Source organism: Platalea leucorodia, assembly GCF_965183815.1.
Source record: "Platalea leucorodia genome assembly, chromosome: 6".
Taxonomy (NCBI): domain Eukaryota; kingdom Metazoa; phylum Chordata; class Aves; order Pelecaniformes; family Threskiornithidae; genus Platalea; species Platalea leucorodia.
In genome coordinates, this window is record NC_138828.1 from 31,196,408 (window position 1) to 31,218,118 (window position 21,711).

General features: G+C 40.3%; 1 protein-coding gene across 1 annotated transcript in view; it reads right to left on the reverse strand.

Annotated features, from left to right (window-relative positions):
• The window catches only part of BANK1 (B cell scaffold protein with ankyrin repeats 1), a gene marked incomplete at its 5' end in the record, with an annotated part of 136,431 nt that overhangs the window by 9,183 nt on the left and 105,537 nt on the right, over positions 1 to 21,711 (reverse strand). Inside the window, 4 exons of the mRNA XM_082315052.1 lie at positions 1,417 to 1,485; positions 12,394 to 12,681; positions 15,242 to 15,544; positions 17,098 to 17,194. Coding sequence (XP_082171178.1) covers positions 1,417 to 1,485; positions 12,394 to 12,681; positions 15,242 to 15,544; positions 17,098 to 17,194 — 757 coding nt within the window. The remainder of the gene's footprint in view (positions 1 to 1,416; positions 1,486 to 12,393; positions 12,682 to 15,241; positions 15,545 to 17,097; positions 17,195 to 21,711) is intronic.

A 21,711-nucleotide genomic window follows, 5' to 3' on the forward strand; every position in this document is an offset into this window, starting at 1 on the left:
CGCAGTGCTGCAGGTGGGGTCTCACCAGAGCAGAGCAGAGGGGCAGAATCGCCTCCCTCGACCTGCTCGCCACGCTTCTTGTGATGCAGCCCAGGATACGGCTGGCTTTCTGGGGTGTGAGCACACATTGCCAGCTCATGTCCAGCTTTTCATCCACCAGTACCCCCAAGTCCTTCTCCAAAGGGCTGCTCTCAATCCCTTCATCCTCCAGCCTGTATTGATACTGGGGGTTGCCCTGACCCAGGTGCAGGACGCTGCCCTTGGCCTTGTTGAACCTCATGAGGTTCCCATGGGCCCACTTCTCAAGCTGGTCCAGATCCCTCTGGATGGCATCCCGTCCCTCAGGCACGTCAACTGCACTTCTCAGCTTGGTGTCATCTGCAAACTTGCTGAGGGTGCACTCGATCCCACTGTCTATGCCATTGATGGAGGTATTAAACAGTACTGGTCCCAGTACAGACCCCTGAGGGACACCGCTTGTCACCGATCTCCATCTGGACACTGAGCCATTGACCACTACCCTCTGGATGTGACCATCCAGCCAATTCCTCATCCACTGAACAGTCCACCCATCAAATCGATATCTCTCCAATTTAGACAGAAGGATGTTTTGAGTGACCGTGTCAAAGACCTTACAGAAGTCCAGACAGATGACATCTGTAGCTCTTCCCTTGTCCACTGATGTAGTCACTCCATCATAGAAGGCCACTAGGTTGGTCTGCAGAGGTATGCTACCAATATTCCAACATAGTAAGATCTAAAAGGTCCTGTATTCTTTTCTTAAGTGGTTTAGCATTCATGAAAAGTAACGTCAGAAGCACTGGAGACTGCAGTTCTCCACTGCAGAAATAAATAGGCGATTACGTGCTGCTCTATATGCTTTAATCCTGACCTGCTACTTGTTAACAAAAGAGGGAAGAAAAATCTTCACTCAGTCTTCATTAATTTTGTACGTAACATTGTTAATTATTTTAGGGTCCCATTAATGGAATTTATGGTAGCAACATTTTGATGTGCTACAACTCAAGTAACAACTGGACTGCCATGAGTAATTAGTTTTACATGGATCTTGGGGTACCCAGGAGAGAACTATTGCTCCCCACACTGCTGCCTTTCCATGGCTGGAATTAGTGCACAGCTGAGCCCTCCCGTCCTTCCTTTGCTTGGTTTTAATGACAATGGAGAAAGGAAACAGAAAAGCCTAAAGTAACTCTGACTCTACAAGTCTTTCCCACAAGACTGTAACTTTTATTTTTCTTTCTTTAATCTGATCTCTTAATGGTACAATACCATTAAGGATATAAATCATATGTGGGAAAACAGATACTAAATCAGTCAAAATCAAGTCACAGCAAATCTCTACTAGTTCTACTGAAAAGCATCAAGGCAGTCGAAGAGCTAAATTAAATTCTGTACCGGGCTTCCTGGCATAGCAGTACGTCCTGTCGTCGTCACTGGGCGCTTGAGTGGCCTTTTGCTGAAACACTACAAGAAAATTAAGAATATAAGGAAGTTGGTAAAAAATGGCAATAAAAATATCACACATTCTGAACGAAGGAAGGAGGCTCATGAAAGCAGGCTGGAATAAATTTCTTGTTCTAGCCTAGGAGTACTTCTCAACCCACTTGTCAGTCTAATGTTAATTACTTGAAAAACTGTTCTGTTGCACAGAATGGCAGGATTACTGATATTGCAGATACCATGACAAGAAGCTTTGAAGAAAATAAAATAGACTTATGGCATTAACATATTACTTGTTTAGAAAAAACAGCTAGATCTTGGATTCTTCACATGATAGAGATACCTACTGTAGCCTGCTGCTTATTTTACGGGGAAAGCTAAGGCAGAAAAAACCAATAGTATTAGGTGAGAATAATGACACCGCTTAAGAAAGAGTATGTGTATATTTTTGTCTACTTTACTCAAGCACTAGGAACAGCAAAGCATGATCGCTTATTCTATTAGCGTAGCCCACCATCCCCATTCCTGTGAGATGCCCAGAGTACAGCCAGCCTGGATATGTCCCGAAATGCTGCAGTCACACTTTTGCTGGTGGCATACGTAAAACCCAGAAGGCGGGAATTGCTTGGTTTCTGACTTACCTACTGCCATACAGGCTTTCCCTCTGAAGTCTCAGTTCTGATTTTAGCTAAACAAACTGATAATCTAGAATAATTCCTTCTCATTAAGTAATCTTTCTGACATCACTGCCATGCAGCAAATGTGCCCGTTCAATGGAGCACCTATTTGCTTGGGGACCAAGGCCCAGTACAACGGAGCTCTGCTCGAGCGGCAGAGCAGACACACTCTGCATGGTACCCTGGGGTCCTGGCTTCTTGCTCCTGCTGACCAGGGAAACCCAGTGGACCTTAGTTTGCTCCTTGTCTGCCTGCTCAGGCTCCCTTGTACGATGCATCCGCTTCTCTCAGGGAAACTTGTAAAACGGACGATCAAGACTGCTGTGACATCTAAAGTCTGCGTGTGCTACGTGCAGAGGTGAGGAAGGAGCAATTCCTAAGGGTGTCTTTTCTACACTGCAGAATAAAGTCTTTACGCTAACTCCTGAGTAGGCTTGTATGGAAGGTGATGAATGAAAACAGCTGGGGACTTGATGTTCCTTAAAATGTTCTCAGGCTAAATGGAGAGAGTAAAAAAACTATACAGGCAGCACAATCCGCTGATGTTATGTCCCTAGCTTCAGCCTAACACTGAGAGATTTTAACTTTTGTAATACTCTTCACTGTAATTCTCAAAGAATCCTGCTAAATATGGTTGCAGTGTTTTCTTCTATACTTGAAATAGTATTCTCTTTTTAAAGAAGAAATTAAAGTAACCAGAACACAGAGGTAATGCAAGCAGCCTGAATTTTACTGCATAAGGAGGAGAAGGGATATACTCAACAATGTCCCTGATTGGAAAGCACTTTAATTGATAGGCTTTGAAATTTCTGCTGAGTTTTGCAGTGTTGGAGTAATCAAAAGTGGAATTACTCTTCCAGTTCAAAGTAAAATTGTTAAAACCACTTCACATGCCACATCTTGCTGAAATGATTTGGTTGGCAGCAAGTATTCAGTGTGGGTGAGGTCAATGAAAACAAATTCCTGTTTCTGGAATGCCTGGAAAGACGTATGCACACACAACTATACGACTGCCACAGGTTTAGGGAAGAGTCCGGCAATTTACTCTTTCATTCTCACATTCTAATTACTTATTAAATGCTTGGATACAGTAGCGGAATTTCTCAGTTTCTCAGGATTAAAGGAGACTGACAGAAATAATAAAGTAATTCCACTTTATTCCCTCTCCTCTCTTCAGTTGCTACAGGACACAGATGAAGTTCTTCGCATGCCCTAAATACATTTTTATGTCTTAGGTAGTTAAGATTGCTTTTTAGGAATGTAATGTAACCTCAATATTTCTCCAGAAAAGCAAACTCAGAGAGTAAGAAACTACTGCAGTATTTCCTAGTAGGACATGAAACTAGAAAACAAGTGTGACAAAACACAAATTTTGTGGCAATATGCAGAAGTCTGGGAAAATCCCTAACAGAAGGCTTGGAAAGCAAGCGGGATCCAAAGAACTCTGAATTGCCTTTTTTATCTCAATCAGACTAGCTACAGATGTTTGTGGTGGTGCACCCCCCCCCGCCGCCGCCCCCCTCCCCCAGCTTCCTCTCGACCACCTTACGACCACAGGGACCCCTGCCAAGGCTTGGCCTCTGAGCCATGAGTCTGGCGACCAGGCGCCCCTTGGTCGTACCAGGCACTCTTGCACGGTTGAGCTGGGGAACAAGAATGCCTTGATCCCACCTGGCATAATCAGTTACCCCTTGACAGCCTGGGAACACCTCATTGTGGATGGTAACTCAGGCGGATCGGTACAGGAGGATCATACCTGCCTTGCTGAGATTAATGAGAACTCAGCAATAACTGACCGCAGTTGTGGCCAGAATGGAAATTTACTGATGCCTAAATTCAATCATCTCACAACCCTATAAACAGTGGTACCAAGGGAGACCCTTTGAGCTCTCCTGGACCACAGCGGGCTGCACCAGTATCTCCCTCTGAGTGGGACACTTCTCAGAGCTGCGAACTCTTAAGTTTGCATACGGAGGCCTGGCGACAGGACCTGGGCTCATCTCCAGTGCCCTTCACTCCTTGAGGTTCAACCCTTCGCCCGTTGAGACAATCATGGAAGTGAGTATTTCACTGAACTCGAGGGGAATTTTTGATGGGCATCTTTATCTGCGCATATCAAACTCGTGCAGATTTTTAAGAGGTATTCTTTTATTAGGCCTAGTGTGATGGTGTGTGTGTGTATTATACAAATACTGTAGTAAGCTTTATTTAATCACTTTGTAGATGCTAGAGTAACCAATGATTAGTTACTACTAAATTCCTGTGATTCTCTCCTTATTGTGAATAAACCTAAACTGCTGCTAAATACATATAATCCTTAGACATAAACCGTTGACGAAGTCTGAGACTAGGATTGGATGCAGCCACACCTGGGCTCCTCTCTGAGAAGGAGTTTAGAAAGCAAGGGGGTCCGTTCTGAACCCCGTGACTCAACAGGAGGGCCTCCTTTACCCCACCCCTTGTATTCTCTTTTCTCTCTCTCTCTCTCTCTCTCCATATATTCCATTCATTTAATAAGTAATAGAGTGAACCTTGCCATCGAACTCTGTTAAATCACCCTTTTATAAATTTCTATTAAAATCACTATTTACAAATATCTGTGGCGGTGATGATTTAAGCGACCTAACCACTCATTCACAACAACATTGCTTCAGGCTGTCTGCACATGCAGGTGAATAATGTTACGAGGCTTGAAATGTGGTTAATATTTTCCTGGTTATCACCACAAATAGAAGGGCTAGAAACATTTGAAATCTAAGTCTCTTGTGTATAATTCTTCACCAAGAAGAACATTTTATAGTCACACACTGTGCAAGAAACTGTGATAAGTATAAAGGGTCTAGAAAGAGAGAATGAATTTTTTACAATAGCTGCAGGTTGACAAAAAGAACAGGAATTTGATTTTCAGAATTAATTGAGGTTCTAACACAAAGCCGCAATGGTAAGGAATCATAGATGCACTATGACACTTCAAAAATTGTTTACTGATAAGCCAGTAAGAAATGATATAATTAGAAACACGGGTAATCAAAATGTGGAAAGAGTTACATTATGGGAGAGGACAACGCGTATCAGTTAAGAGGCAATGATCAACCAAGATATGGTTTCTAATTTACATTTTACTTTACCCATCTGAACTATGAGGGATGTTGCCTAATTTGTTGTATTAGCAACATTACCTCTAAAAATCAAGCAACAGTTTGCCACTATACACTAGCAATTCAAGTAAAGCCAGACCGATGAACCTACCCTCTGGATGAATATGTGAGCTAATCATGCCTAATACTTACCTACTTGCTCAAGACTTTCAGCAGAACAAACACAAAGGAGAAAAGACACGGCAAAAAGAAAAAATCAATAAATATCGCTAATTTGAATTCAGTTTGCTTAGGGAAATTCAAGATGCATTTATTCATCAGCTTCATTGAGCTGATGTTCCAAACAAAATTATCTATCGCCATGACTGTTTTACTTAGGAAACATTCAAAATTAAAATCCAGGGGAACAAAATCTTTATAGAAACACAAGGCTAAGTGATAATGCAAATTAATTAATACACTAGGGTTGCACTTATTAACACATCTCAACTCAGTTGCAAATTACAGCAAGTTTGTAAGCTTCCTCCTTGTTCTTAGTAGGTTTTTCTTCATTCATTTTAGAATTGTCACACAATTAACTCATGATTAACAGAAGAATGGAGAAGGAGGGGTGACGTGCTAGCTGGGATATGTTGAAGAGAGAGACTCCTATCTTTGCCCACTCCATTTTTTTCCCCATTATTTAAACATTTTAACATTTAAACTGTGTGTGCATAGTACCTAGGCAAATAAAACTTGCAAGTTCTTTTTCTGGTAGGGATGAGATTGTAAATTAGATGTAGCACAGCAAGGGATGACAAATACACAGAGAATACTAAGGAAGAAATATAGTAGAATGATGCTTATTATTCAGGAGATGAGAACTCTGCAGATGTTTGTTCACATCTTTTTAGATCTCATTCTCCTTTTGTCTGTTTTGTTTGCTAACACACTGAGCATCACCCAGCATGAGGACTAGACAGAGGTCATCTATGCAATGCTAACCAAGAAGTTCTGTGCGAGATGATTAAGGACCACTCCTAAAATTTATACAAAGTATTTCACATATTTAAGATTAAACCAAAAAATTCCAGTGATTCATAACATGAAATCAGCTAAGGAAATGGGACACTGTAAACAGTATGGCCTTTTTTATTTTTCCAAGGCAACATAGCTGAGCCCAGAACAGAAAGTGTATCAGCCTGCCTCACGACCCTGGTCTAGTTAGGTCCAAGCACTCTGGAGAAGGGATGCCTGTGCTGTGCTATGCAAGGTGACAAAGGCTCAGGTCCCAGAAACTGTCCCGTCATGGTAGCACAGGTGCCTGAATGCACTTACACTGTCAGAAGCAAGGGGAAAAAGACTGGCCAGTTTTAACTGCACTGGTGTGAGAAAACCAGTGACCACATCTAAACTGCTACAGAAGTTCTGATCTGTTCCAAGTCTGCTGCCTGACACTTAAGACGTTTAAGAGAACATACAGCAGTCATTGCATCAGAATGAAGACTAGGTGATGCCAAATGCACTTGTGGAAGTATCAAACTGCCATGCTGCTCTGTTATTTGCGGTGGCCCAATGCATGCTGCCTGAGATTTTCAGCTACAGCATCACATCCACTCATTACAACTTATACAGGCTGTTGTCAGCCTCTACCTTCCACAGCCACATAATTAGTCAGCTGAGATTGAAAAACACCTAGTTTTCTCAGATCAAAAGTAAAATGACTTTAAAAAGAATCACAGCGTAATGACAATGTGAAAACATTAATCCAAAAATAAACACATGCTCACCAGCAATTCTCTTCCCAATTTGCAGCGAGATTCTGAGTCTGTCAAATATGAGCTCAAATCTGTTACAATCCCAGCAACCTTGGTCAGGGAGGGACCTCAGGAGACTACACAGAGAGGGCTCCCCTACACTGCGGCAAGACAATAAAAGTAATACCAGAACGCTTTCTTACAGTGAGAAGAATAGGTACTGGCGGTTAGTTTAAGATGCTGTTCAGAAGGCGGTGTCAATGTACTTTCTGTACCATACACAATGAAAAGAACTCTCCCACTGTTGCTCTTGTCAGAAATTTAACTATGGAAGTTGGAAGGACTCTAGTGATATACTCAAGAATATTTGCTCCAGTGTGTAAAACCTGAATATATCTCTGCAGTCCCATTTTTCTTCCGTAGAGAAAAGCAAAAAGGGAAAGACTCTATATCTGGTTTTACCAGAAATACACTATTTAGAACAGTTTGCTTTTCAACCAGGCAGCATCCTATAAATATTTCCTCTCTGTGCACCTTATTCAGTACACGTTTCAATCTACCAAAGTTAAAGTAGCAAAAAATCTGATTGAATGAGCACAGTGGATGAAGCCAATATACCACTTCCCAACCGGGTCTGTAAAAACAGTCTAAGTGTTCTAAGACAGCTGAACAGTGGTTCCTAGTATTTTATTCATGGAAAAACACCCTTAAGTTGGGGATACATAATGAAATTCATCTGCAGTGCAGTACTTTATACTCACTGTAGGAAAGTACTAAAAAATCCCTCTGTGGGACATAAATGTTTTGCAGTTTGCATGGATGCTGAGGCTTCCACTTTGGAAACCCCTGCTTTAGAGCATTTAAACAATCTGCATAATAAGAATTACTAACTCAGGATGCGATCACTATAGTTCCCAGTAATCAGCCTGATAAGTTTCCAAGACACTAACAGTTCTGTTCTGGATTTTGTTTTTTCATTTCATTTGGGTTTATGTTGTCCATTCTGGACATGGGATACTCTGCCTCCCTGAAAATACCCACTGGCTGCTACTTTTTCTGCATACCCTCTGATTTTGATGAGCTATGAGAATGCTATTCTCTTCTGGGATAGTAACTGGGAAACATTTTTCCACTGCTAACTTTTAACCCTAGTGTGAGGTCCCACAGACAGCTATCTTTAATAGTAAAGTGTTTCCAGCGCACAGAGGGAAAATGCATCCCTTCAGGGATTTGTGAGAGGTTTGCAAAGGAACAAAAGCTACAGCAGGTGAAGTTTTATTTATGCTGTGGTAGGACAGGTGTCCTTGCTGCAGAGAACCCCTCTCATACTGGTGGTCTCTGATAAGAGGTAAATGATCAAACCAGGAAAGTAATGTAATCCTTAAGCCCTGAGGCATTCCTGGTATGTCAGACTTCAGAAATGGTAGAGAGGCATTACAGAAACTCATGCACCTGTCCTAGGAATACACCAGGGACTTCTGTTTCCAGCTCAACCAAATCTGGTATCAATAGGGAACATTACAATTGCACTGTAAACTGAAAACACAACACCTTCATACATTTATTTAACAGTTGTTTTGGCAGCGCACAATTGAAAAACACTGAGATAACCTACAAAGGAATACTAAGCGCTTGAGGAATGGAAAGGGAGCACACTAAGAGTGCATACCATCTGGACAACAAGCTATTTGGCACCAGTTTGCAGCTCCATTGGTTGATGAGCCTTTCACACAGAAGGCAGAATTCTTGCAGTGGTCTAAATTAAAGAACAAATGTACTCTCTGTTTGTTAAAGATGCAGTACATTTAACAGTGTTCCATACAGTAGTTTGCACGTTCATTAAAATTTGAAAACAGAATAAATGGAACTGAATAAAAGCAATTAAAAGAGTTATGTTTTAAATCTTTCAACTCGGTCATGTTTCAAGAATTTATTTGTCAGCAAATTCATGTCAGATGCTCAAACTGTAAATTGCAGTAGTTCAGTTATGACAACTTGCATCACTGAGTGTCTACTGCCTAGGTTTTGAAGTGTAGATCCTGCTCTGAAAGAGACTCTAAAAACAGGCCTGTGAACTTCCATGTTTGTGTTCTATAGATCAACAGTTCCATCAGGCTGTTCTGCAGAGCACCAAGTGGTAATCTACACGAGCAGGAAACTTGAGCTTCCATGTATTTGAAAGCTACTTATTACAAAGAGGGCTATTTGCTCACTTTCTTTGTTGCTGTTCTCATGAAACCACCACCACTTATGCTTAAAGGAAAAGATACTCTTTTGTAACTTCATGGACTTCAATGTGTGGTGAAAGCCCGCACAGGAATTCAGCCACTTGATTTGCCCTGATGGATACAAAAAATGAATTACAAAGGAGGCACCAGCCGCAATCCAAGAGGCAAAAGGCATTTCTGCTATGCAATGCTTACACTTTTTTTTTTTCCAATAAATGAGCCCATAATTTTCCATCACCTCTGTGGGTACATAAAGGGCAAAAAGAAATCCTCCTCTCGCATCTCTGCATGGCACTATCACAACAGCCCCTGCAATCTATGCAGCATGAAGCTTGTTCTTTCCATGAACTCCCAAAGTACATGGGGATCCAGCTGGGGGTGACTGCGTCACCTTAACACAGCCCTCCTCTGTGCATCATGCTCCATTCTCTAATCCCATTTTTCACATAGGGCCTGTGTCTTGCTGCACACCAGAAGGGAACGGTTCTGAAGATCAACCAGAACTGTGCAGTGAAGACAAACTGTTTCTTACAGGAATATTATTTAATTTGTTTTAGAAGTTAAAAGGTATTTAGTGAATGGAGAGAGAATACAGAGGAGGGAAGGATGCCTCAGTTAAGTAACTAAAAGTTGCTCTGCGGAACAGGGCTTCTCTCTTCAACAAAGCCCCAGCATAACCCCAGACAAGTCATTTAAGCCAGCAACTGGGATGGTGAATCCCTGACATTAGGGTGCTGCCTAGACACACCAATGATTCAATCTGAAGTTCGGAGCACTTGTAGTGGCCACTCAAGTCAATGGGGTCTCTGCTTTGAATGAGTGAAGTATTATATAATGCTGTTAATCTCAAGAACAGCATCTTAGTTACTTCATATTGGGCATCCAAAAACTCAATGGATACAGAACAAATCAAAGGGTTTATCACAGGAGAGTCCGAAACAACACACTGGACCTAGGGCAGGCATGAATTATATTTTAAACAAAAATGGGAATGACAAAGACTAAGAGTTTTGCATCTTATGCTCATCCACTTTAGATGAAACAAAATATCTGTGATAAATAGCAGCACACGGCTATATACTTGAAGACTGATTGTAATGTTTGTGGCAGGGAGAAAGAGGTAAAACAGCAAAACTGCATCAGTTCTAACTTCTTGATTATTTGACTTTGCAACTTCCGCAATGCTCTTTCTAACATAACATATGAAAACAAAACCTGGAACTATCATCAATTTATTTGAAGGATGAAAAATGTGTATATGCACTAGTCAGACTGATTTTATTTTATACCAATTAGATTAAATTATAAAGCAATGGCTGCAAACACATGCAGATTTTAATGATGGACTGGAATGAAATTTTCTGGTTCTTACAGCCAAAACAATGTTGTTTTTTTTTTCCAATTATAAGCAGTTTTAATATAATAAACTGGAAACTGAGATATTGCTGGACTGGATGAAGAATTTTTTAACCACTGTGGAGAAGGACAAAAATTGCCATTCCAAGTAGCAATAAAAATCTTTCAGCTGAATATACATCAGTTTTGTCTAAAACGTCACTGTCTATCTCGGGAATCCCTGCACAAAACAGAAGAGTGAGAAACTCCAGATCTGGAACTAGCAGGACGCCCAGGCAAAACAGAGGCCTGAGTGGTCAACTGAAGCTTTCTTGAAGCACTTCCACTTTTCTCATTTATTGTGTAAGTAAATCAACTTGAGCCAGAGGCTGATTTCACAGAACAACAGGAAACTAATTTGTCTACCACCACCTGCTTATAAAAGCAAAGCTAAAAACCTTGGAGGTGTGTGTATGTATGTATGTGTGTGTGTGTGTATATATATATATAGATATATATATATATATGTTGTAAAAGAACCACGGTCCCATCAAGGCAGTTGCTCTGATAGTCTCTTCCCTGGTGAACAGTTAGGCTAGACAAAGCAGAAACACTCTAGTGCAATAAAAGACAGTAAAAGCAATCTCCCAAATAATGCATCTTCACAGTCAGGGTTTTCAAGTCACTGGCCTGTCTATAATGATGGAGGACCAAGATTTGAGACACTGCTCTAGCAATCTCAGTAAAAGCAACCATTTCAGGACTTTTGTAGTTGTAAAAGGCCCCCTATACACATCTGTTCTTGGATTACACTTTAACTACTGTAATGATTCATCCTTATACCTCCTGAACATGCTGAAAAAAGAGCAACTAAATGATGAACGCATTAGCCCACGCATTCTGGCCCTCACCTGGAGTTATACAGCCTGGAGGAAGAGAGCTAGCTAGGAAGAATAAAATAAATCACTGACTGAAATAGGCATGAAAAAGGAGGTGCTCCTCTGTATTTGGTAGGATGATCTGAGTAGTATTAATCCTGTTTTAGTGCAAAACATGCACTGGATGGATTAAGCAATCTACTGGTGTCCTTTCTCAGCCTTGTTTTCTACCATTTATTCTTATGCATATTCTTATTCATTGGCAGGTTTTTGTAGAGGAGGCTGGAAATGCAGGCAGTATGGATTTTGGGGCTTACAGAGAGATCTCTGCAGTAGGTTCACAGAAATGCCTTTTGTTATTTTGAAGTTTGGCTTCAGTCTGAATTGACCTACAAAATACCTGAAATCTCTTCCAGCCTTATACTTCCATGAATAAACTCAAAAAGGTCCCCCAGTTTTCACAGAAATAGTAAAAGGACATAATCCTTCCTCAGGTGGCCATTTCTGACATCTTGCATTGGAGAAAGGATATTTGAAAGAGGAGTTCTCACACAGGCATTTCTCCCTACTGTTCTCATTAGAAAAAAAAATATGGCTAAAATCTCTCTCTTAGAATTAAGTAAAAGCATTTCGATAAAGAAACTGAAAGGAAAGGCGATTCAAATAGCACATTCTGTACCGCACCATTAAAACAGACACACAACTAGCCCAGTGATTCTTAATTTTCCATCATATTGTCATAATTTTTGTGAAATTAAACCAAAAAAGTGATGCTATCTGAGATGAAAATTGAAAATTAACATTAGTCAGAGATGTTCTCAGCTCATTTGAAAGGTGAGAATAGGTTGACTGACTCAACCAATTTGTTGGTTTGAAAGTAACTGAACAAGGATCTTAGTCTTTTAAAAAATATTATTCATCAAATAGACGAGCCATATCTATATTCTACCAGCAAATATTTACAAAGCAGCAGCACTAACCTTGTACTATATAGGGAGTGTTCTCCTCTCTGACCGGTGAACATATGGGACGAGGGGCAGGGGCTGGCGGCCTGTTCATGATGAAAGATCTGCGTTCTTTCCTTTTCTTCTTCTCCTCCTCCTCCTCAGCCAGTATGAAATCGTACACAGATTCGTCCAGAGTCGCAAAAGTGTATGGGTGTTCCTCCTCGCTGTCTCCCTCGCATGTATCTTGGTCTTCTCTGTAGCATGCTGTTACGAGTCCATCACTATGTTCTCTTTCACTTCTGTCCTCCACAAAATTCCTCTCTGAAAAAGCGAGGCATTGTGTTTCATGTATAGGATAAAGAAAGGAGATTAGGACTTAAAGTTTTAGAGTTTCCTAAAGTAACTCAGAGACCTAATTTCACTTCTAAATTCAAGTGCTCTGCTTTTCAGAGGCTTCTGATCATCTAAGGCAGTAGAGAGGATGTCCCAAAGGAATAATTCCAACTTCACTGCCTCCTCATGATTTCGCATCAGATTACTAAGCTTTACTGTAGGACAAGGTGAAAAAAATTTAAAAAGCCCCTTACAGTGTAGACGAAATTTATCAGCTCTTACAATCTATGCTAAGACTATTCAACACCACCCCCCAATAACGTCCCTGACTCTTTGTACTCCCTATATTTCATATACTTCATAGTACACCTACTCAGAACTTGCTCTCCTTTAGCTTCTATATTTTACAGCATTAAAAGGAATCGATGAGTTTCCCGATACCTGGGTTTGTTTTGATTTGTCTTTAAAAACCCCACAAACTGCTAGTTAGAAGCTGTTACTGAGGCTGGTGTTCCTATAAATGTTTGTAACTTCCTTGTGCTGATTACCCATCCTTCCTGCAAAAACAGTAGACCTGCCTGGAATTCTCATACTGAGTCACGTTGCCCTCGTGTTGTAATCTACTGCCTGTACATGTGTATCTGCTAAACTAGGCTGTGGTCACTACTGGTGTTCTCAATCCTTTGGCTGCTATTTAAAGAATTGTTTCATCTGTTTATGGGTTCAGAGAAGCTAAACAATCTTTGTAAGTGGGATCCATTTATAAATGGGATGTGTAATTTATAAATGGGATGTATTATTAATACGTACTATCAACATGTATTCTGGTTAAGATATAAAAATGTTTTAAAACAACAAGTGTGATTAATACACCTGCCAGATTTGATATGAAAAATATTTTGTTTCCATCTCACTATAAAAGTTCTTTCTCTGCAGGATATTCTTTCTTCTGCCTCCCACAGGGGGCACTCTCATGCCACTGCCAAAACAAAGACTTCAAGAAGAGGGGACTTACCTTTTAGGTATTCCACAGCAATACCTAAAGCAAGTGTCTGACTAAAAATACGTAGCAATGACTCATTAGAGCTCCTCTTTGAAAGCAAGCATCATCCTCACTTAGAGGAATTCTGATATTCCCCACCCCATTCCCCAGTGATGAAACCCAGGCTAAGAATTCAGGAAAATTCACAGCATGTTTTAAATGAACTATTCACACAGGAGCGTTTTCAGACGAACTCTGCCTTATCAGCACAGGATTCAGCACAGGACACTACGTAGCCAAGAAACTTTCTCTGCTGGTACCCCCATACGGACAACCGGCATTTGGTAGAGAGGGTCACATTACTGCTTGATGGTATAGCCACACGAGAACTATTCCAGGAGCGGCATTTATATCAAACCTACACTTAACAAATCCTGTATGCCAAACCCGACCCCTCATTTATACACACATATAGCTGCAGTTGAGTATTTCATGGGAAGCAAAACGCATCTTTAACATTAATTTTTATTCTGCCCCTCTTTCTCTTAGAATCCACCTGACTTCCTGCATATAGCCAGCTTTTCCTTTCACAGCAGAAAACAGGATGAAAACCTACCTATAGCAGGCTATAAGGCTAGAAAGTTATTTCTACCTACTTATGTGAATTTCAAAGTGCTTGGTGATGGTAATTTAAGACTTAATAGGTTATGCCACATTTAAAAACAGAGTTAACGGTAACAAGAAGTAGAGAAACTGAGAAGCAATTTGTATGCACACTTATCAGTAGTGTCCATGACAAATATGAAGGTTTATTTTTCCCTATGTGACTATTTAAGACTAGTATTTAAGCTTGAATTGTTTTGCATACTTATTTTTCCCAATGAGAAAAAATGATAATCATCCCTTCTGAAATAGATGCAAACAGTATTTTGGGCTTCTCATCACTTGAAACAAACTACAACACTAAATTTTAGATTTTTACTCTGGGGCAGAAGTACTAAAAAGACAAGAAAAAAAAGGCAAAGCATTTCATTAAAGGCCACAATTTCTCCCTCTCTTTTCCATCTGCAACACAATATAGCTTTTTATTTCTATCCACAACATTGGCTAAAATGTAATAAAATAGTACGTTACTTCTCTCCGCACAGTCACTTTCTATTAATTCTACCTGTGAAATTCCAAGCTGTATTAAATTAAGATAATATTTATTATTTTTAAATGGTAAATACTTAAGTCAAGTTGACAAAAATGCAAGCTCAATCTTTTGTTTCAAGCCTCTCTTGTAAATCCAATGCATCATGTATTATTTGGCAGCTCTCTGAGATGGGCAGAGTGAGGAAAACCTGAAACCTGAACCCAGCAGCCCATACCAGAGTATTAGCTGACATAACTGGTGATGAATATCTTGATGCAGCAAAGTTCATATGCACATGCTTACTTTGCAGAATTAGGGCTATACTGCCTAGCTACTGCTGTTAGAAGTGGTCATACATAATCTCTACAGCAGCACCTAGTCTGCACTTGCACGTGTTTGTATCTGGGGTTATTTTCCTCCCAAGATCGTACCTTGTGATAAATTGTGCAGATTGTCCTGTCTTAGGATGCCAGGCAGATTTCGAGGGGGGGGAGGGGGTGGCCTCTTACAGATAAAGCAGTCTTTTCTGTTCTCTTCTAGTTCATCAGGTATGCTGGCATACAAATCGTCAGGACTGTTGTGAAAGCTGTAGGAATCTTCCTTTTCTTGATCTTCGTGTTCCGTCTCCTCTCTGCTGTCTTCTACATCACCTTTTTCCTCATCCACCTCAGCTTCTTGTTGGCATCTTGATCCAATTCCATATTGATCTCCTGGGTTCTGCTTGGCTTTTAATGCTAAAGAGTGCATTATTTTATTTAAAATTTGCCATCTGGAAACATTTCCCATTTCCAGGATTCCCACAGAAACAACACAATGGCTAATAAAACTTTTATGAACTGATACAGTAGGAAAGCTGTCAAATACATATTGTCAGTGAACAGCTTTTTAAATATTTACCAAATCAACAGTGGAAGTTTTTATTGTATCTTGCTACTCTGATACACACCATCTTCGTGCATGCAATGTTAAACTTTTCTAGAGTTGCTGTCAGAATGAAACAACACACACTTACCTTGCCTCCATAATTTGTATTACTTGACTTTCAATGCAGCACAGTGCAACACTTAGTAAAATAAAGCCATAGCTCACACAGCTGTGTAACTTGTTTTTATACAATGGGGTTTGGGTGCTTATTTAAATCTCTCTAAAATGAAATAAACATTGCCCCTGGGAGACATGGCTGTAGTCCTGTGGAAATGGAGCTCTTCTCTTTAGTGGCCCACGGACCACAGAACAAGAATATAGTGGAGGGATGTGAAAGTGTGCATTTTAATCACTATGTACAGCATCAAGATTTGGGTAGTCAACCTCAGTAACATAACAGAGTAAACTGCACAAGTCCGTCAGCAGATGTACAGTCAATGCGCAGCAGGTAATACCGAGCCCTTGAGGCAGGTTTCCATTCTGAGTTATCCTTTGGTGATGCCTTACTGTCACCATTGATTCAAATGGGAGGTTAGGGCGTTTAGCTGGCTAACGTGGCCAGCTGTTACAATCTGTGTTGTTCTTCCACGTGTCCACCCTGAGGTGTTTCAGATGGGAACAGTGTGACAGAGAGAGTGAAAATGTATCAGGGCTGAGTTTCTAGCTCACATTTTCACAGTGTCTACCATCTACCTCAATGTGCTAAAGCAACCGGTTTAAACTTAGCAAATAAGAAACATTCTTTTCATACAGAATATGAGACAGTTGAAAAGCTTAAATTGTCAACAAACAGATAAGATAGAAACAGGATAAAGTTTAGCTTTATAGATCCATGATACTGTAAAACATACGAAAAATATATGCCATCAGTAAATGCAAACAAGCAATTTCATTTGCAGTTTTCAAGGGGAATGCATATGACCACACAGATTATCAACAAGCTGGTCATCAATCTCTGCTTAGATGTATGAACATCAAGCTGCAAAATGTCTACTATCTGTGCCTCCACACAGGAGTTGGCTGCACCTGTAGGCAGTGCCTCCCCTTATATGGAGGCTGTTCTCTGAGAACTTGGAGAATTCAGCTGTTTTCTAGATTCAGAGCAGAGATCATAAATTTCCAGAATTTACCAGGAGGGGTGGTTGCACTGAGGTCTCTCTTAGTGAGCGATGACTTTGTTATCACAACTGAATCCCTCACCTGCCTTCCCCCTTCTCCTAGGACATCTGCCCTCCCTGGAAGTGCAGTAACGTGGAAATTGAAAATACTAAAATAATTTGCCCCCTCTGTTTGTCCATAATCCCACTCACTTAATGCAGCGCATGCTTTGTTACCAATAAAGCTGCCTAAAAACATGACTTACTCATGGCTGGTTGAGTTTCTGAGCCTAACATAACCACGTAAGTGTCATCGTCTTCTGCTGCCTCCTCGCAATTGGTGAAATTATCTGCTGTATTAATCTAGAAAGAAAAATAAAGGAGAACATTTGTTTTGGTGACATCATCTCCTACCTTCACACTCTGATATCAATATAATATTCAACATTCTACTAAGTGGAAAAGTGGAGACAGGAACATCGTGCATTTTCAACTATGTAGTGGTATACATAGTACAGGTAAAAGGAATGCGTGTATCTGGGTACATATAAAGGACAGGAGGTTCTGCCATGAAGTGATATCCAAGTTTGCAAGGCAAGGATTGAAGCTAATTGATCTTTCCTTAGCACCGCGCTGGGCTGTCCAGACAGCTCCCAACTCTGCTCCCAACTATGAAGCACTCACAGGTAATGAGAGAGATCAGTAACAGAAAAACAGAGAGTCTGTAGGACGTTACTGAATAGCTCAAGGGTACACAGAGTGCAAGAAATCTCTGGAGAGGTCATTACAAACAGTTTCCATATCCTAGTTCTTGGTACCAAAAGTCACATGTGCACCAAAAAACCAGAAATGGGACTGCAAAGCATGTTACCAGTTCTACCTCAGTGCCCCCAAATGTGGCAAAGAGTTGTTTCTTGTTCCTCTAGAAAGCTGTTACGTTCACACAGCACCATTCAAAATTAGCCTCAGGAGGGTCAGAACAACTGGTTCTGTAAAACTGTATCAATGTATTTCCTCAAGCAGAAGAGGTACAAACTTCTGCTCACCCATAGCTGCTAAGAGCAAACTTGTAACACAACTACAGAGAGTACTGTTGTCTTAAAATAAACAAAACTCACTTGTTAATTCCTGCGTTTCAGAAACAACTGGAATTTCAAAAGGTGACAGTTTTTTTCAAGGAAACCAGCAGGACCTTCGTTCCCATGTAAGTGTAATATGAAACTATCCTGCACAGGCACAATGGAGCCCTCAATAATTATTCAGGAATTTTGAATCACAAAATGTTAACTCTGGGCGTTTGAATAAATCAGCCCCAAAGCAGACAGGGAAACAGCATGGTCCATGTATCATCCAGTCTGCAAGATTAACTACAAGCAGATCAGTGGACAGTGAAGTCAAGAGGAAGAACTGCTGAGCAGTTATACCCTTCTGCATGGTGCAGAAATGGATTCCCATGACTTCGTGCCAGACTCTCAAGAAGTTTGTTCCTAATATCCTGCTGCCTCCTGGCATCTACAGCCACCGTCTCAGGGACAGAGTTCTCACGGTGTGAAAGGGGAAAATATTTGGAGAAATAGTGTTTTTTTTCTGGGGAACTGAGAAAGCCTTCCTCCCTGCTGCTCTTGCACACAGCCATCTCATGAATACCAGTCTTAAGACAGTGCAGCCATCACACTGTGCATCAGGTGCCTCCCTGGCCTGCATTGCTTTGCTGCTTTAAGAATAAGCCTGGATCTCCACAAAGCTATACCTGCCTCCAACAATAAATAAACATTAATCTCTGTCTTCTATGCCCATACAATGTGCACATCAGTGAGAAAATCCTCTGTTTTGCGTGAACTTCCCCATCATTTATCTGGTTCCTCTATACTTCACAGAAACACGATACCTCTTCAAAGCCCTGAAGTTAGAGCTTTTCAGAATATTTATTTCCAAAAGATTTAGGGCTGCATTTCCTAAATGTAACTGTACAGTTAGGGAAAAAAAAAGGTCTTCTGATAAGTTCTGTATTTCTCCTGTGAACAGAGGATGTGTGCAGAAGAAACCAAGCAAGCGGAGCTCCAGATGTATTAAGCTCTCCCACTAGTACAGTGGAGTACCACACCAGAGAAATTCTTTCAAGGTGTTCACTTTTATCTTTGCAAACATGAAGTACACATGGATATATAGTTAGTAGAATGAGGTCAAGAGGGTAAGTGGAGGAAACAAATGGCACTTTCTGATTTACTTCTTTGGCATAGATATTTCTCAGCTGAAGGAAACCTGGTGACTCACAGGAAAACAATAGAATAGATAGAATTAATATGCATCTTTGAAACCTCAACATTTCAGGAGATTGAAGGTCAGCCTGCCCTGCTAGCTTATAGTGGCTCCACTGATGATGCTGAATCTTAGGAAATTCAGAACGCAACTCCGAAGTTTAGCCCCTGACTACACTCCCTGAAAGTCTCTTGGACCTGGGAGACACAGAAAAGCTGAATAGAAGGAAATAGTCTTTAACTAAGTATGTTTACACTAGAAAAAGATTCTGTAGAATGCATAAACTATTGATAAAAGCCTCCTGTGACACTGGGCATGATGGCACCGTGCAGCTGAAAATGGTGCAGTGCCTCCAAAGGCAGTGGAGAGTGTCCTTATTTAAGAATGCAAAGCAACATAGCTAAATCGGAATAATGCCATGGCTCAGCTTGCAAACCTTGCCGTGATGCCCTGAACGAATGCCCATCACTTTTAGGTTTGGAGTGTCTTTTATATGGGCTGGGTCACGTAATTTGAATGTAATAACATAGCCAGCATGATGTTTCTATGGTAGAATTTAGGGTGTGGTGTACAATATGCACCCAGACCTGAACTTCAAAGTCTTTTGAGTCTGTTTGGCTGAAGATGGCTCTTTGATTTACACTGAGATTTCTTATGGATGTTGTCGTGGCTTGTCAAGCCACCTTCCAAAGGAAGAACTAGCTATATTGGAAACTGGCAATACAAAAAAAGGTATAAAAACGTTGTTGTTGTCAGCACAGAACTCCTTGCAACAGACTACTGAAAAGGGCTCTGAAGGTTTGAAACTCTAGTTTGTGAGTTAGCAATAAAATTTCCATACCTCAAGATGCAACAGGAATGTTGGAATGAACTGAAAGTCCTCTGAGAGACTGATGATGCTTCAAGTCCTGAGATTAAATGCCACCTCTCAACATCAAAAGGTAGATACTTAATTTTCTTTCAGTTATGTATTTTAACTGTCTTGATGAAGCTTCACGTCAAACTAAAGACTTCCAAAAAGGCCAAGTTTTTTAATAGCTTCAAAGCTGTCCCTCTTATACAAAGCCTGAATTGATTTACCTCAGTGATTTACTCAGAATGCCATTAGTAAAATTATTATAACGATCTTGTCAGCATTTTTTGCAATGCTCTTCTGAAAAGCCATCCTTTTAAAGGCATGTTTTCTTAAGATTTTCTCCTTCTTATACAAAGGATTTTCTTACCCCTCAAAAATATTTCTCTCCAGTGAATATGTACTGAGGGGGAATCCTCTCCCCTGGCAAGGGCCCACACCATTGAAATTTGGTGCATTATACCTTCTTGTACAGTGATGAGTGAAACATTACAGAATTCAGAGGAATCTAACCCAACGGTGATATTGTATCAAGTTATGGCAAGAGTGAGAAGCACCTGGACATCAGCACTTCATTTATAAACAGTAACTCACAGGTAAATATATCTACTACAGCTCACATTAGCCATTATGTATAAGGTATAAATGGATATATATATATATATAAAAAAAAAAAAAAAAATATATATATATATATAAAAAAATCTCCATACCTTATATTCCCAGAAATAAAGTAACACAGAACTCCTTAGGGTACATTGCTCAACAGCTTCCAAAATTAGATCTGCATGCTCAAATTGGGTCTGGGACAATGCTTAGGGTAATAATTCATTAATTCATGTGATTCTTATGGGCTTGATTCCATTGTCTTCCAATTGTCTCCTTATTAGTTGTCCTTTTCTTCCAGAAAACTAGCCCTTAATAAGTTGAAATTCAACTGCCTGTACATATACATATATATCTTTTTTACACTGAATAATTACATTCCTTGTGAGTCTAAATTCAGACTCACATCTCTATTTCATCTTATTGTACCGGTATTTCTTAAAAAAAAAAAAGCTTCCAGATCTGTGTTGTAATTTGGGAATTAGAAAAACTACTGGAGAAAATCCTTACTGTTGCTTGTAAAATTCTCATTGAATGTTTCAACAAAACATTTTCTTTAGTTAGGGCTGAATTAAAAAAAAGAATTATTATTCATGGAAGTTAGCTCCCTGATATGATAGAGGGTAGCTCATAGAAGTGCCCTGGAAGATTTAAATTGTTGTATGGACTAACAGAGAGTTGCTTGTTTAGGCTTAAATATCAAGTACAGCATTAAAATGCTGACGTGGACTCAACAGTTTTGTGTCTCTGTCTTGACAAATCTGTCACCCCTTCTGTTGATTACCCTCCCGTTTCTTGCAGACTTTGCCTTCTCAGGTCACAGCTGTGTGCTGTCCAGTGTTCAGTGTCATTGCACCCGATAGCTCACATGCTGCCTTGGCAAACTACTTAAATCTGAACAAGGCACACTATTGCAGAACCACTTACAATGTTAAATGAAATGTATATTCTGTGGGGCTCCGCAGTGAATCTTTCCATTAAACACTGGAACTTGGACTTTTCTTCCCTACATGTAAGTCAGCCTCTGCCAGGCCTACCAGGATATACTTCGCAGCATTCTCCCCAGATACCTTCTGCTTCAGGATGAAATGATATTTTTGCATCCTGGGTAAAAGATGCCTGAAGAACATCATGTGTTCCTTCCTCGAGATGAGATTTTCTT